The sequence below is a fragment of the Phalangium opilio genome, unplaced genomic scaffold, assembly GCF_054372755.1.
Source record: "Phalangium opilio isolate 3A_F unplaced genomic scaffold, DU_Popi_V2 ptg000206l_1, whole genome shotgun sequence".
NCBI classification, from domain to species: domain Eukaryota; kingdom Metazoa; phylum Arthropoda; class Arachnida; order Opiliones; family Phalangiidae; genus Phalangium; species Phalangium opilio.
Window position 1 is genome coordinate 784,273 of NW_028324216.1, and position 13,052 is coordinate 797,324.

General features: G+C 36.8%; 1 protein-coding gene across 2 annotated transcripts in view; it reads left to right on the plus strand.

Moving 5' to 3' along the window:
* Myo10A (unconventional myosin 10A) overlaps window positions 1-13,052 on the plus strand; it is a 35,602-nt gene that overhangs the window by 9,260 nt on the left and 13,290 nt on the right. Inside the window, exons 2-15 of one of the 2 annotated variants that reach the window (XM_089853772.1) lie at window positions 3,124-3,252; window positions 5,482-5,681; window positions 5,796-5,859; window positions 7,266-7,450; window positions 7,543-7,743; window positions 7,820-7,883; window positions 8,164-8,439; window positions 8,503-8,619; window positions 8,693-9,304; window positions 9,383-9,829; window positions 9,917-10,092; window positions 10,204-10,288; window positions 11,939-12,346; window positions 12,599-13,004. In XM_089853772.1, coding sequence (XP_089709898.1) covers window positions 3,187-3,252; window positions 5,482-5,681; window positions 5,796-5,859; window positions 7,266-7,450; window positions 7,543-7,743; window positions 7,820-7,883; window positions 8,164-8,439; window positions 8,503-8,619; window positions 8,693-9,304; window positions 9,383-9,829; window positions 9,917-10,092; window positions 10,204-10,288; window positions 11,939-12,346; window positions 12,599-13,004 — 3,307 coding nt within the window. In that variant the 5' untranslated portion in view covers window positions 3,124-3,186. The remainder of the gene's footprint in view (window positions 1-3,123; window positions 3,253-5,481; window positions 5,682-5,795; window positions 5,860-7,265; window positions 7,451-7,542; window positions 7,744-7,819; window positions 7,884-8,163; window positions 8,440-8,502; window positions 8,620-8,692; window positions 9,305-9,382; window positions 9,830-9,916; window positions 10,093-10,203; window positions 10,289-11,938; window positions 12,347-12,598; window positions 13,005-13,052) is intronic. The other variant, XM_089853773.1, reaches the window with a different exon arrangement.

Consider the following 13,052-nt stretch of genomic DNA (forward strand, 5'->3'; position numbering starts at 1 on the left):
CCGGCGTTTTTTGAAACGGGGACATAACGCGACGTTACACATTTACGGTTAGGAGCGTAAATGGTAAAACACTGACTATACACGTGACCTTTCAAGTTCATACTGAAGTTATTTATGTAAATAAGAAACTTCAATTTTTAAAGGTCGAGATCCGCAGAATGAAATGAGTTGTAGATACAGATCTAGGCAACTGAAAATGAACAATAAAACGCCACTTCTGTTTTGATATTCAGTTCGCCCAGAACCCACCCATCCACTTTGCAGGGTTTCAGTTCGCCTAGAACCAGGGCCGGATTAAGCAATTTTGCACCCGGGGCCGAAATAATATGAGCCCCCTCAAGCCGGGAAAAAAGGAACATCAAATGTTGCTAGTGGGGAAAAGTTCCACTCAATGCGCCCCCAAAAAGCCTCTCGCCAGGGGGCCAGTGCCCCTTAATCCGGCCCTACCTGGAACCCACCCGTACCTTGCAAAGGGCTTTCAGTTTGACGCTCATTTTCGGTTTTCCTATTGCATAGAACCCACTGGCTCTTTTGGATCTCGGCCTTTAGCATCTCTAAGGTGGCGGTAAGGGGAGGAGGTTGAATTGGGTTCTCCACCCTCGCGTAAGAGGCACCCAGGTAAAAACAAAGGCATGGGTTGTTGAAGGAAGGTAGTCACGCTCGTACGAGAAGGGTTTGACGACATTTTAACATTGGGTAAAGGTATGAGGAGCCGGGAAAAACAGAATTATGTTCGATCACCTTGAAAAGATTTTACGGAAGTTTTTTTTTCTTTCAACTACATCTACATTTTTTACATATTTTCAAGGCGGTATGATATTTTGGGTGTTTTTAAATCAAACAGTGCTTGTGTAGTGAAGATTTAAGGGTGATTAGCCCCTCGTTGTTAGGCAGAATTGCATATTTTCTTGAACTTTAATGAATCTTCTAGATTGTGTTTAACATTTACAAAATTATATGATAGTGTACTAGGAATTTAAGGGTGATTAGCCCCTCGTTATTAAGCTTAATTGCACATTTTCTTGATCTTAAATTACTATTCTAGGTTGTGTTTAACACCTTCAAAAATATCTGCTTAGTGTTCACGAAATTTAAGGGTGATTAGCCCCTCTTTATGAAGACACAAATGAACATTTTCTTGAACTTCAATAACTCTTCTGGATTGTGTTTAGCATTTACAAAAATGTCTGATATTGTACAGGAAATATGATACTGATTAGCCCTTGGTATAAGGCACATTTGAGCATTTCCTTGAACTTGAATGACGTCACAATTATTAATCAAATCAATTAAGTAAATCATCAAATTTCGTTGCTTACTCATCTTCCTTTTAAAACCCGTTTAATAACATCATTAGAGCTTCATTCAAATATCAATTATTATCTTAGAAAAAAAGAAAACAATCTGAAATAATATTTTTTTTTATTTTAATAATTTATTTAGTAAATTACATAGGGGACTACAAGCATTAGTGTATAGACAAAACGTATGTACCTAAACCATCTTTAAAGGACTAGTCTCATTATTAAAACACATTAAAGGGGGTATATCCCTTATGGGACATTCAAAATCGGCTGGTCATAGTATAAGAAGTATAGAGTTACATTTTCGATCCTCAAAATTGATGATTTCCCACTCACTGCATAACTACCCTGAAGTCCTTTTTGGAGTACACCGTCTATGAGCTCATACTTTATAATGGAAGCTTGTTAGCTAATCAGTTCTTATGAAACTATACCTTCAAAATGTTTTCCCCTTTTGTATGGCCATTTTTCTTTAAACCAGTTTGAAATTGAAAGAATGTACCTTTAAGATATTTAAAAAAAAAATAAAATGTTTGAAAAGGTGGGAATCTTAGATACTCATTAGGAAGAGCTAAGTAATGGCAAACAGGTATTTAAGTCTATGAGGGAATAACGTGGCTTGCCATTAGAGTATGTTATGACATACTTTATAACCAAAAGCCGGCTATAGGCTAGGCTAGGGAAAAATGTATAGCTATGATTTTCCAAGAATATTGCGTTGAAGTTGGCCTAGATTTTTTTTAGAAATTCTTCTTTATAAAAACGGATATAGTTTTTTTTTCGTCAATTAAATTTAGATTTTCGATAATTAGGCCTATATAACCCTATATTACTCTAAATAAGTTATGGGTATGCTAATGATATTATTATTATGAATATTCCCTATAGGGGATGGGTTTTGAAACTGTTACTAGACTGTTTCTGGTTGAGGGGCGCATGCATGAATTCGAGATTTCTTTGTCCACTTACAAATTAAATTAAAATATAAATAATAAGGGATTAACGGTACGCAATAGATAGATCAGCTCGAGGAAATAAATTTATTAATTAACGATTAGCGTTAACACTAATTAGGGTACATCAACGGAATAAACTTCAACTGGTCATTCAGTCAACTCGCCGAATATTAATAAAGATCATATAGGTACGCGTAACGTTGGGGGTGGGAACGTAAGGGATCTGTTCTGTATTGTTTTCTGGATGGTGCTTGGTATATCAAGGTCACTTTCAACTAAGAAATTAATTAATTATTTTCAAAGTATAATCACCATGTTTAAAGGTAGGCTCGCCAATTAGGGTGAATGAATTCCCCCTAAGCTGAAATCCCGCAATCATAATTAATGCCAACTAATTTGGTAACGCCAAAATTAATTTCTTGTTTAGAGTATAATAATAATATTTTACTTGCTCTACAAGTAAAAATATATATTTAATGTCTACCAGAATTTGATCTATTTTGGCCTATTACCACTTTCAAGTAATTCAAAACCATATTCATAATGATTAGTCTAGCTAACTCCTCCCACAAAAAGTTGCTTAGATAAGTTGATAAAATGGCATGTACACAATGACTCCTAGTGGCTGTATGCATTCCCGTAGTGTCAAATTATTTTTTTTTCAACTTATACTCGTTAAGGTACAGAAAGAACTTTCAATTATTTTGTACTTTGCCCCGTTGAAATCGCCGTTGTAATAAAACCGTAGTAGACACATGCTGTTTGTAATTTGTCTCTCGCTTGCTTACTTGTGGCTCCGGTACGTGTTTTTGAATATTTAATAATTTTAATTTCAATTTTGTTTTTGGTTAATTCTTTTTCAGTTGGCGCCTCGTTTTCTTGAGCCAATATGGCACTAATGGTGTGACGGTAATATTCGGGTCCAAATGGTGACTAATTCCGAAGACCCTGGCACCATGGCCACTGCAACTGTCCTCGTGGACTTTAGTCCGGTAAGATGATATTTATTATATTACGGTATATTTATTTAGGATTTTCTCGTTTAAATTCGTTCGCTCTGTGAAACGTAATCGGTATTTGAAGGGCTTTTGGGTCTTGGAAAGACTCTAATAGACTCTGATTATGGATGAGTTAATCGTTTTAAAGCGAGAACCCGATTCGGTACTTGGGAAATAGCGAGTGATTGAAGTGGGATACAGTCAGGATTTTGTTGTGTGTTATATCGCTCTGTTAAATATAAGAGTTGGGTATTGAGATGTGTAATGACTAATCGCCGATGGGGTACTCGGCTGAAGACGAGCAATAGATTCGGTACTTGTCAAATAGCGAATAATTGGGATGTACTTCAGCCCCGATTTTGTTGTGTTAAATATTAGATTTCGGTATTTGGAGAGTTCCGAACTAGAGTCTAATGAATATTCGCCGATGAGTTACTCGGCTGAAGACGAGCACTAGATTCGGTACTTGTCAACTAGCGAATAATTGGGATGTACTTCAGCCCTGATTTTGTTGTGTAAAATCGCTCTGTTAAATATAAGATTTCGGTATTTGGAGAGCACCAAACTATGAGTTACTCGACTAAGGACGAGCACTCGATTCTGTACTTGTCAAATAACAAATGAGTCTAGGCTTAGTGCCACCTTAAAATACAGTTCTTTTGCTTTTGCCTAATTTTTTAAGCTTTATGGGCGGTGTCTTTAGAATTTTAGGTTTTTATGTTTAAAACACCCTATGACCCGGTTACGTCATCAGGCGTGACATCCACGTTCATGTTTTTTTAGCGCGCAAAATCTTTGACTGAAGTTTTATAACAGGGCGTTGTAAAACCATCGCCACGAAACCAATTTATTAACTTTTAAATTGTGAAAGGGTTGAAAAACTACCAAACTATGACTTTATTGTCCTTAATCAATCGATTAATCAAATTTAATATTTATCTCATTAAAAAATTGGTTTACTAATCATTAAAAATACTAAAGATAAAGATATGGTCATAAAACTTTTAATTGCATAAGTATTTCCAGTTATCTATTGATCTCTTTGTTTGAAGGGGTCAAATATTTCAAATTCCTTAAAAATAATTCCTGATGATGGCAGCTTCCCTCCTTTCATAATATAACGGCTTATGGATAAATATCATTGGATGCCATGACGTTAAAATAAAAAGTTGGGATTTTAAATTAAATTACTAGTAGACCATGACCGCTTTTAACTTCACGTTGTAGAAAAAATATAGTTTATATTTTTAATATGTTTTTATAAACCGAAGCATGTGAAAAATAATTTAGCCGCAAGGAAAATTGTCTTATCCTTTAGAGAACCGGTCCGGTTAAATTCTCCAATCTTTATTTTTCAATATTTTGAAGTTATTTTTGTTATTGGAATTTTTTATTTTGTAGTATAGGGTTTTTTAATGTCTATGGTTCGATATTGTATTGCCCTTGATGGTAATAGTAACTTGCAATTGACATATCTGCATGCGGTTATCATAAGTTTATAAGTGATATGTTCCTTCCATAAGTATGACACAACCTATAGGACGCTTCGTATTGCTACCTAGAGACTTACAGCTCGAGATAACTATAGTTCGAGAAGGAGAACGACGGAAGCGAGTCAATTGAAGTACTTACTACACTCGGTGGTGGTTAATTAATTTTGCAGTACTTAATTCCATCTAGCTCCTGTTTAGTCTGCATTACTATTTAGGCCTTTGACAGCAGCGCCTCATGCACAATATTGGATATTTTGGGGAATAACTCGTACGAAGTGTCTTTGCAATGATCATTTAAACTAGAAATTAGTCTCGTGTTTGCTCATGCACCAGGCGTACGTCGTTTTACCTGGAATCTATGACCTACCTCACTCACTTCAAAATTGCAAGCTCCAGTTTCTAAGTTACCAGACTTTACAAACTTATCATTGAACATATCTTCTGATCTTATGCAGATACAGAAAAGCTTGTAGTATTCCGTTCGATTCAGAAATTATCATTCAGTGTCTAATTACGTGCAAGAGATGATCTTACTGGAAACCCTGAAGCGCATGCGCAGTTAAAGTTAAGAAACGGGGGAGGGAAATTTCTCAAGTTCCTTTTAGCGCATCACTCTCCAGTGTCTAACTACTTTCTATTATCTCTATATGCTTTTGGTGATACACTAACTAAACCGAAAAATTGTTTGGTTCCAAAACTACATCCATCCAATCTTTATTGTCAATTTCAGGGGGAGTTGGTATGGTTCGACCCCGGAATTGGTTACGTGTTACCAGGCGAGGTCGTGGAGTTCAACCGACCAGCTCAAGTCATAACCGTTCAAGCCATGATAAATGGGAAAGCTCAACAGTTCACTTTACACAACATGACCTCTGTTCAAAAACGACAGGATTTGGGGATAAGTGGTGTGGATGACATGATACATTTAGGGTAAGTCCTTATCTATAGGTCATAGGTCAATCAATTCCATCTATGTCGACACCACCAAAACTATAGCGAAGAAGTTATTTAACAATTTCAATTTTGAAATGTACTTTGAAACAGGGATTTGAATGAAGCATCTTTACTATGGAATTTGAAAATCCGATATGACAAAGATAACATTTATGTAAGTATCTAATTTGTTTATATTAATTGTTATAATTATATTTAAATATTCGTATCCTTCTTAATTACCATCCTATTTTATTGTACTTGGTCTCATTTGAAAGCCCGTGTTAAACTCTATTAAAATATAAAATCACACAAAATCATTCCACCTCAATATTAATTATTTTAATTAAATTAAATTAAAAACCTAATTCTAAGCCTATTTTTAAAACAATTAATAACTTCCTTAATTACAATCCGATTTCATCGTACTTGGTCTCATTTGAAAGCCCATATTAACCTCTATTCAAATATAAAACCATCCAAAATTTATCATCCCATCCCGAAACAGAGAGTCTTCCTTTAAATATCAAACATCCTGAAAATTAAAAAAATAGATAAAAAAGAAAGAAATATTAAAAAATGTCGACACGTTTTCTTATATAACCACCAATTTAATTGATAACAAAAAGCAACCGTCGCGAGATGGGTAGAGACTCTCTTAAGAAGTTGATTCTTAAAGGCAAAGAAAGAAAGACTTGTCCCATATTTTCTGGTCAATTAAAGTTAGTTCGGACTGAATTGGACACACTTTCAAACCCATCCCATTTGGACGAGCGAGCGAACGTTTTGTTCAACTCAGCACGTCATCCAAATGGTTTCATTTCAGAGAGAGGGTCTTTTACAAACTCCTAGAGTCGGGAATTCTTTTCTTAAAAGTATTATTATTATTATTATGTGAAGAGATAACGCCTATTTTTTTAAATCGTATTCAAGTCTAGAAAACGGGTCAGTTCATATAACAAATTATTTATTTTATTATAAATATATTTTTTTAAGAAATTGTTTTTTCCTTTCTTTTAGAAAGTTTAGCACTTGCGTTGTTTTCAATTAACTGTGTATCGTTATTGTTAGGTTTCGTTTATTAAGATTAGGTAGAATACAAGCGGAAGTTATTAATTTAATTTAAATTAATTAAAATTTTATTTCTTGAAATTAACGTTCGGTATTTTATTAAGAATTTTTCTTTTTAATTTTGTATTGGTTTAGTTTTTCACAAAGAAATTTTAGCATGCCAATTATAATTTTTATTTTAATTAGTTCCATGGGGTTTTTATTAAGTATTTGTGGTAAACGATGCGTCAGGGATTTTTGGAAGTGGGTTCTATAAAGTGTCAGGGAATTTTTAAAATTGTAATATTAAAAGTCAGGGAATTTAATATTGCATGGTTGGGTAAATAATGAAGTAATGTATTTGGTACTGGTCATTCGATAGTTAAACTGACCAAATAAAAGTGCGCGATTAAAATTGGTCAGCGCAAAATTAATGACTTCAGATGATCAAGGAAATTTGAATAAAGTCAATTAAATTTTTGAAACAAATTAAAACAATTAATCAAATAATTTGTTATTATTTTCTTTTAGACTTACACTGGGAGTATTCTAATATCGGTGAACCCTTACAAAGTATCCGATATTTATGGCTTGGATGTTGTCAAACGTTATGAAGCTCAGATCCTTGGTACCTTACCACCACATTTATTCGCTATTGGAAGCTCAGCTTACACACGTATTACTAAAGATAATGAAAATCAAGTCGTGATCATCAGGTATGTAATTATTTATTTCTCTCATCCGTAATTAAAATTAAAAGTTACGCTCTCATTAATAACTTTAATTATAATTATTTTACTAATTACAGTGGTGAAAGTGGTAGTGGTAAAACAGAATCGACCAAATTAATTATGCAGTACTTGGCCGCTGTTAATAAAAGTCCGAGTAATCTAATTACCGAACAGATACTCGAAGCCAGTCCATTGTTAGAGTCGTTTGGAAATGCTAAGACAGTCAGAAATGATAATTCAAGTCGATTTGGAAAGTATTTGGAGGTTTATTTTAAGGAGTAAGTACATAATTAAGATTATTTATATCAAGTTAAGATAGGAGGCAAGTACTAAGTGTCGTCGTTGTAATTACAGTGGTGTTATAACTGGTGCGAAAACTACGGATTATCTATTGGAAAAATCAAGAATTGTGACTCAGGTATGGATATGTTCTGTTTTTCATTGGGTGGCACGCGATGTCAGTTCTAGAATCTCCTGCATGACGCACGTGCGTTTTGCAACGTGGACGCAACTTCCGCCTTAATTTTTGAGCGCGTGTTCAATTCACGTGAATTTAACTTTCTTGGGCTCAAAATTGTATAGGGTCATATTCGATCCATGCACGTGTGTTCTTGCCACGTGGTGCAACTTCCCGCCAATTTTTTTTTGCGCACGAGATTGACTAACCACGTGTTTGAACATATTTTTCAATTCTTCAGGCACCCGAGGAACGTAACTACCACGTTTTCTACGAGATGTTATCGGGTCTTAGCGACCAAGAAAAGGAGAAATACGGTCTACAAACGGCCGAGAAATACTTTTACTTAAACCAAGGTGGAAATCCGGAAATTCCCTCGAAAAATGATGGTGAAAATTACAGATCATTGTTAGCCGCTATGCAAGTACTTGGATTCACTTTGGAAGAACAAGACGCTATTTTACGCATGTTGGCCGCTGTTCTCCACTTAGGCAATGTTTATTTCCATCGCAAACAGGTCAGTCTTGCCGCTTTTGGTTTTGGGCAATGCTTGGGAATTCTGAAGGCTTTTAACTTATAGTTGAAACATGGCCAGGAGGGTGTTGAAATTGGAAGTGACGCTGAAATAAGATGGGTCTCGCATTTGCTCAAGTTGTCCGTCGAAGGAATTCATCGTGCCTTGACTGCCAGAACAACAGTAAGTACTTGCAACGGTTTATCCAATAATTTAACAGTTCAAAGAGGAATTGAACTGATTTACCAATCCTTAGGAAACTCGCAACGAAAAAATGATTACACCATTAAACATCGACCAAGCCCTTGACGCCCGTGACGCGGTGGCCAAGTCGTTATATTCGACACTGTTCTCATGGTTGGTTCAAAGAATAAACCGCATCGTCTGCAAGGGCGACAAGACTTGCATCGCCATCTTGGATATCTTCGGATTCGAAGACTTTAAAGAAAACAGCTTCGAACAACTCTGCATCAATTACGCCAACGAGAACTTGCAGTTTCATTTCAACAAACACGTCTTCAAGTTGGAACAACAGGAATACGTCAGAGAAAAGATCGAATGGCAGTCCATCACCTTCACTGATAACCACGCCCTGTTGAATCTGATTGGAAAGAAACCAGTGGGAATCTTCCCTCTCTTGGATGACGAAAGCAATTTCCCCAAAGCGACCGACTTGTCCTTCTTGGAGAAATGTCATTACAATCACGCCCTCAATGAATTGTACAGTCGACCAAGGATGTCCTCGATGGAATTCGGTATTAAACATTATGCCGGACAAGTGTGGTATTCCGTCGATGGATTTTTGGATAAAAACAGAGATACATTGAGGGGTGACGTCATGGACTTGTTGGTTAGCAGTCAGCTACCGGTAAGTTACTTGCCGTTTTTGTCTTTGAGAACTTTGAGTACTTCGGGAACTGAAAGGTGAGTGACTTGTTCCTTACAGATGATATCTCGGATGTTCCAAGACCTAAGGACCAGCAACGAAGCCGCTAAGATATCAAACCGAAGTGACGGTCGCTTTGTCACCATGAAGCCACGGGCGCCAACTGTGGCTGCTAGATTCCAGGATTCTTTGACGCAATTACTTGAAACGATGTCGCGTTGCAATCCATGGTTTGTACGTTGTATTAAACCCAACAACGAGAAGGCACCGTCTAAATTCGACATGCCGATCGTCCTGGAACAATTACGATACACTGGCATGTTGGAGACAATTAGAATTCGAAAGCAAGGATACCCCGTTCGCATGAAGTTCACACCATTTGCTGAAAGATACAGATGTCTTGGACCTGGAAGGCTTCCGAGAGGTGCACCAACCAAGGAAGTGTGTCGTGTTATCCTGGATAGAGTTGAAGAAGCTAGAGGCAATTATCAACTTGGAGCCAGTAAAGTAAGTTGTCTTGTCGTTTAAGGACCATGATGGTTACAACGCGACATGAAGTTACATTTTTCTCTCCCCCCCCCCTCTATTTTTAAGGTATTTCTACGCGAAGCCTTGGAACAAAATTTAGAGACCCAACGTGCTCAAATACTTCGTGGTTCTGTGGTAACTATTCAACGCTACGTCAAAGGGTACTTGGCCAGACGCAAGTACGTCGCGATGAAACGCGGTGCTGTTACGATTCAGAAAACGTACCGTGCTTATCGAGACAGGTAAATAAACTTTCAATGTTGTTTATTCTTTTTATTATTCTTATTATAAATGTTGAAAGTTCATTATCACGCGTCTAATAATTATCATAATTTATTCATTGTTTTCATTAGAACTAAATACACCAAGGTTCGAAAAGGCGTTCTTAGAGCTCAAGCTACTTACCGGATGTATAGACAGAAACGTGAATATGAAAAAGTAAGTTGTTATAAAGTTTTGTTACTTTTAGAAGTGGGTATAGTTAGCCAAGGTGGGGTTCGCGTATAATTAAAATTTGGTCCTGAAACCACAACTTGGGTTATAAAACTTAGATAGGGTCGTAAAACGTCGCGTCTCAGAACATTGCACTTGGGTGGAATAATTTAAAATATATTTGTTGTTGGTAAGCTGTACTGCGCAAATCCATATTTTGCCTTAGTTGGTGAGGTCAGTTCTACCCATGGCAGTTATCCTCTCAATGATGCCTTTATTCGATTCAGGCAAAAATTGATATTATTACTCGTATTGTTCTATAGACCGGTTACTATGATCTGTCCCTCTGAACCCAACACCCTTCCCTCCAAAACCAAGCTCTCTAAGAAGCTTAAGCCGACTTTTCCCCGCTTTCCTCAAAAGATATTTGTCACAACAAAATTGAGGCGTCAAAAAGGCATCATAGGTACACTAATCTCCCACAAAATCCGTAGTTATGACCACGAATACATACAGCTACTTGGAATAATTGTGCTCCAAACCCGCCTAGATACGTTGAGTGAAAACGGCTGTAGCACAATAATTCCAAATAGCTATATGCATTCCTCTTACGACAGTAAATGTTATCTCCATTTACATTATAACACCATTAAACTTATTGAATGTCACTATTAAAAATACAACCATACTGTTTAAGCCTCTTATTGCTATGAGCCTATGACATCTTTCCCATTATAAACCTGTTTCCCCTATGCATATTTTTGGCGTTACTTTCATGCCACTCAAGGGATATAAAACTATGATATGAAAGTGATCTCCTTAAAATGGTATCGTTGTCACGGATGACTAAGCACTCCCTGAAGAAGTTCGGTTGAGCTCAATGTCTCTTAGCAGGGGGTTCCTGTTGGCGCCCCAAGGTGCTAGCTAGTTGTGTCTTACAATTGAGGAAAAAGTCTCAAAGAGATGCTAGTATTTTTTTCGAGGGCTCCCCGAAACGTTCCCCCTTTTTGGTTTCCTTACCAATTCAAGTTTGTCGAAGAGTTTTAATTATTTTGTTGGTGACGCGACACTTAGGAGATTGGTTCGGTCTGATATGGTGATGTGATTGTGGTCTCGTGTCGATATACATGTAGTTCCCTAAGAAATATATATTGAAGAAGAACCTAGATGTTAGATTATGGTCTTCTCGCGGAAGGGGTGATGATTTTGATTTAATTTAATTGTAGTTAATTATAAAGCTTGAATTTAGCTTTAATTTGAGCGTAATTGCGTTTAAATTGGACCATTATTAAGAAAGTTATGATGATTTGAAAAATGGTTTTTGAAAAACGCGTCATGGAGAGAAAAACGTGTCATGGTGACGTCATGTGACGCCGGTTGTAATTAAATATTGAAGGGTTAGTTATAGGTGACTTTATATGATGGTCTTTCTGTTATGTTTAATATGTTATTTAATTACATTTAATTATGCATTTACAATCGGTAATTATGATGTCACATATCAAAAGCCGAAACATTTTCAAAATGATGTAACTTTCTTATTTCTGGTCCAATTTTAACGTTCTTGCGCTTTTTTTGAAGTTCTTTTCAAGATCTAGTCGTGTTATTTGAAGGATCGTAAGTTAATACCCTGTTAAATGCTTAATTTCTTAACAGATCAAAGCTATCTTGGCTCGAAAGCAAGAGGCCGATCGCGTGGCATTGGAACGCGCCAAAGAACGTGCCCAGCGTGAGGAACAAGAACGGGTTTCCCGCGCTGTGGCCGGTGTCAACCATCTTGAGATACCGGCGGAGTTGGCCTTCATTTTCAGCAAATTAGAAGATTGGCAATGCACCCAAAACGATAAAAACGTTATAAAATGCGTCGGTCAAGTGGCCAAACCGCTACCGAAAGCGTTGCAACGTCGTTTACCGAACGACGTGGACCAACATGGCTTCACAAAGTTCACCAACGTATATTTCAAAGCTCACATTTGGGCTATGAAAAGGGAACCCATAAAAACACCGTTTTTAGCCAAAAACAGCGAGGCCGATTACCAGGAATCTTTGGCTATCTTTAAATTGGTAAGTTTTGAGTTTTTATATCATTGTTTGAAATTAGGCTTAATTAATTTGGAGGGTTTTTATAAATAGACGAAAGTAGGCTTAGCTAAACAAAGGACTCTTTATATGTAGATGAAACTAGGCTTAGCTAAACAAAGGACTCTTTATATGTAGATGAAACTAGGCTTAGATAAACAAAGGACTCTTTTTATGTAGATGAAAGGCTTAGCGAACTCCTCGAATTGAACAGTCGTTTCCATCTTAACCTTACAGATTCTGAGGTTTATGAATGACAATAATTTGTCGGGGAAAAAAGAACGGGCTTTGGGAGACTACATCGTTCAAAAGGGCCTTCAAAACGAAGCTCTGAGGGACGAAATCTTGTGCCAATTATGCAACCAAACATGGAAAAACGAAAACACTGCCAACAACGAAAGAGGGTGGCTTCTTATGGCCAACTGTCTCAGTTGTTTCGCACCATCACCGGTACTTTACAAGTACCAACTGAAATACGTCTCAGACTGCGCTCTAGATGGTTACAAAGGATACTGTCAGAACAAACTGCTACAAACTGACAAAGTCGAGCCCAACAATGTCCGAACGTACCCACCTTGTCTCCTGGAATGGAAAGCTAATACCAGAAAATCAAATATGGCTTTGGAAGCTCATTTCGCTGATGGTAAGTTGAACATTTACTTCTGTTGTAAATTTTAATGCATGGAACACG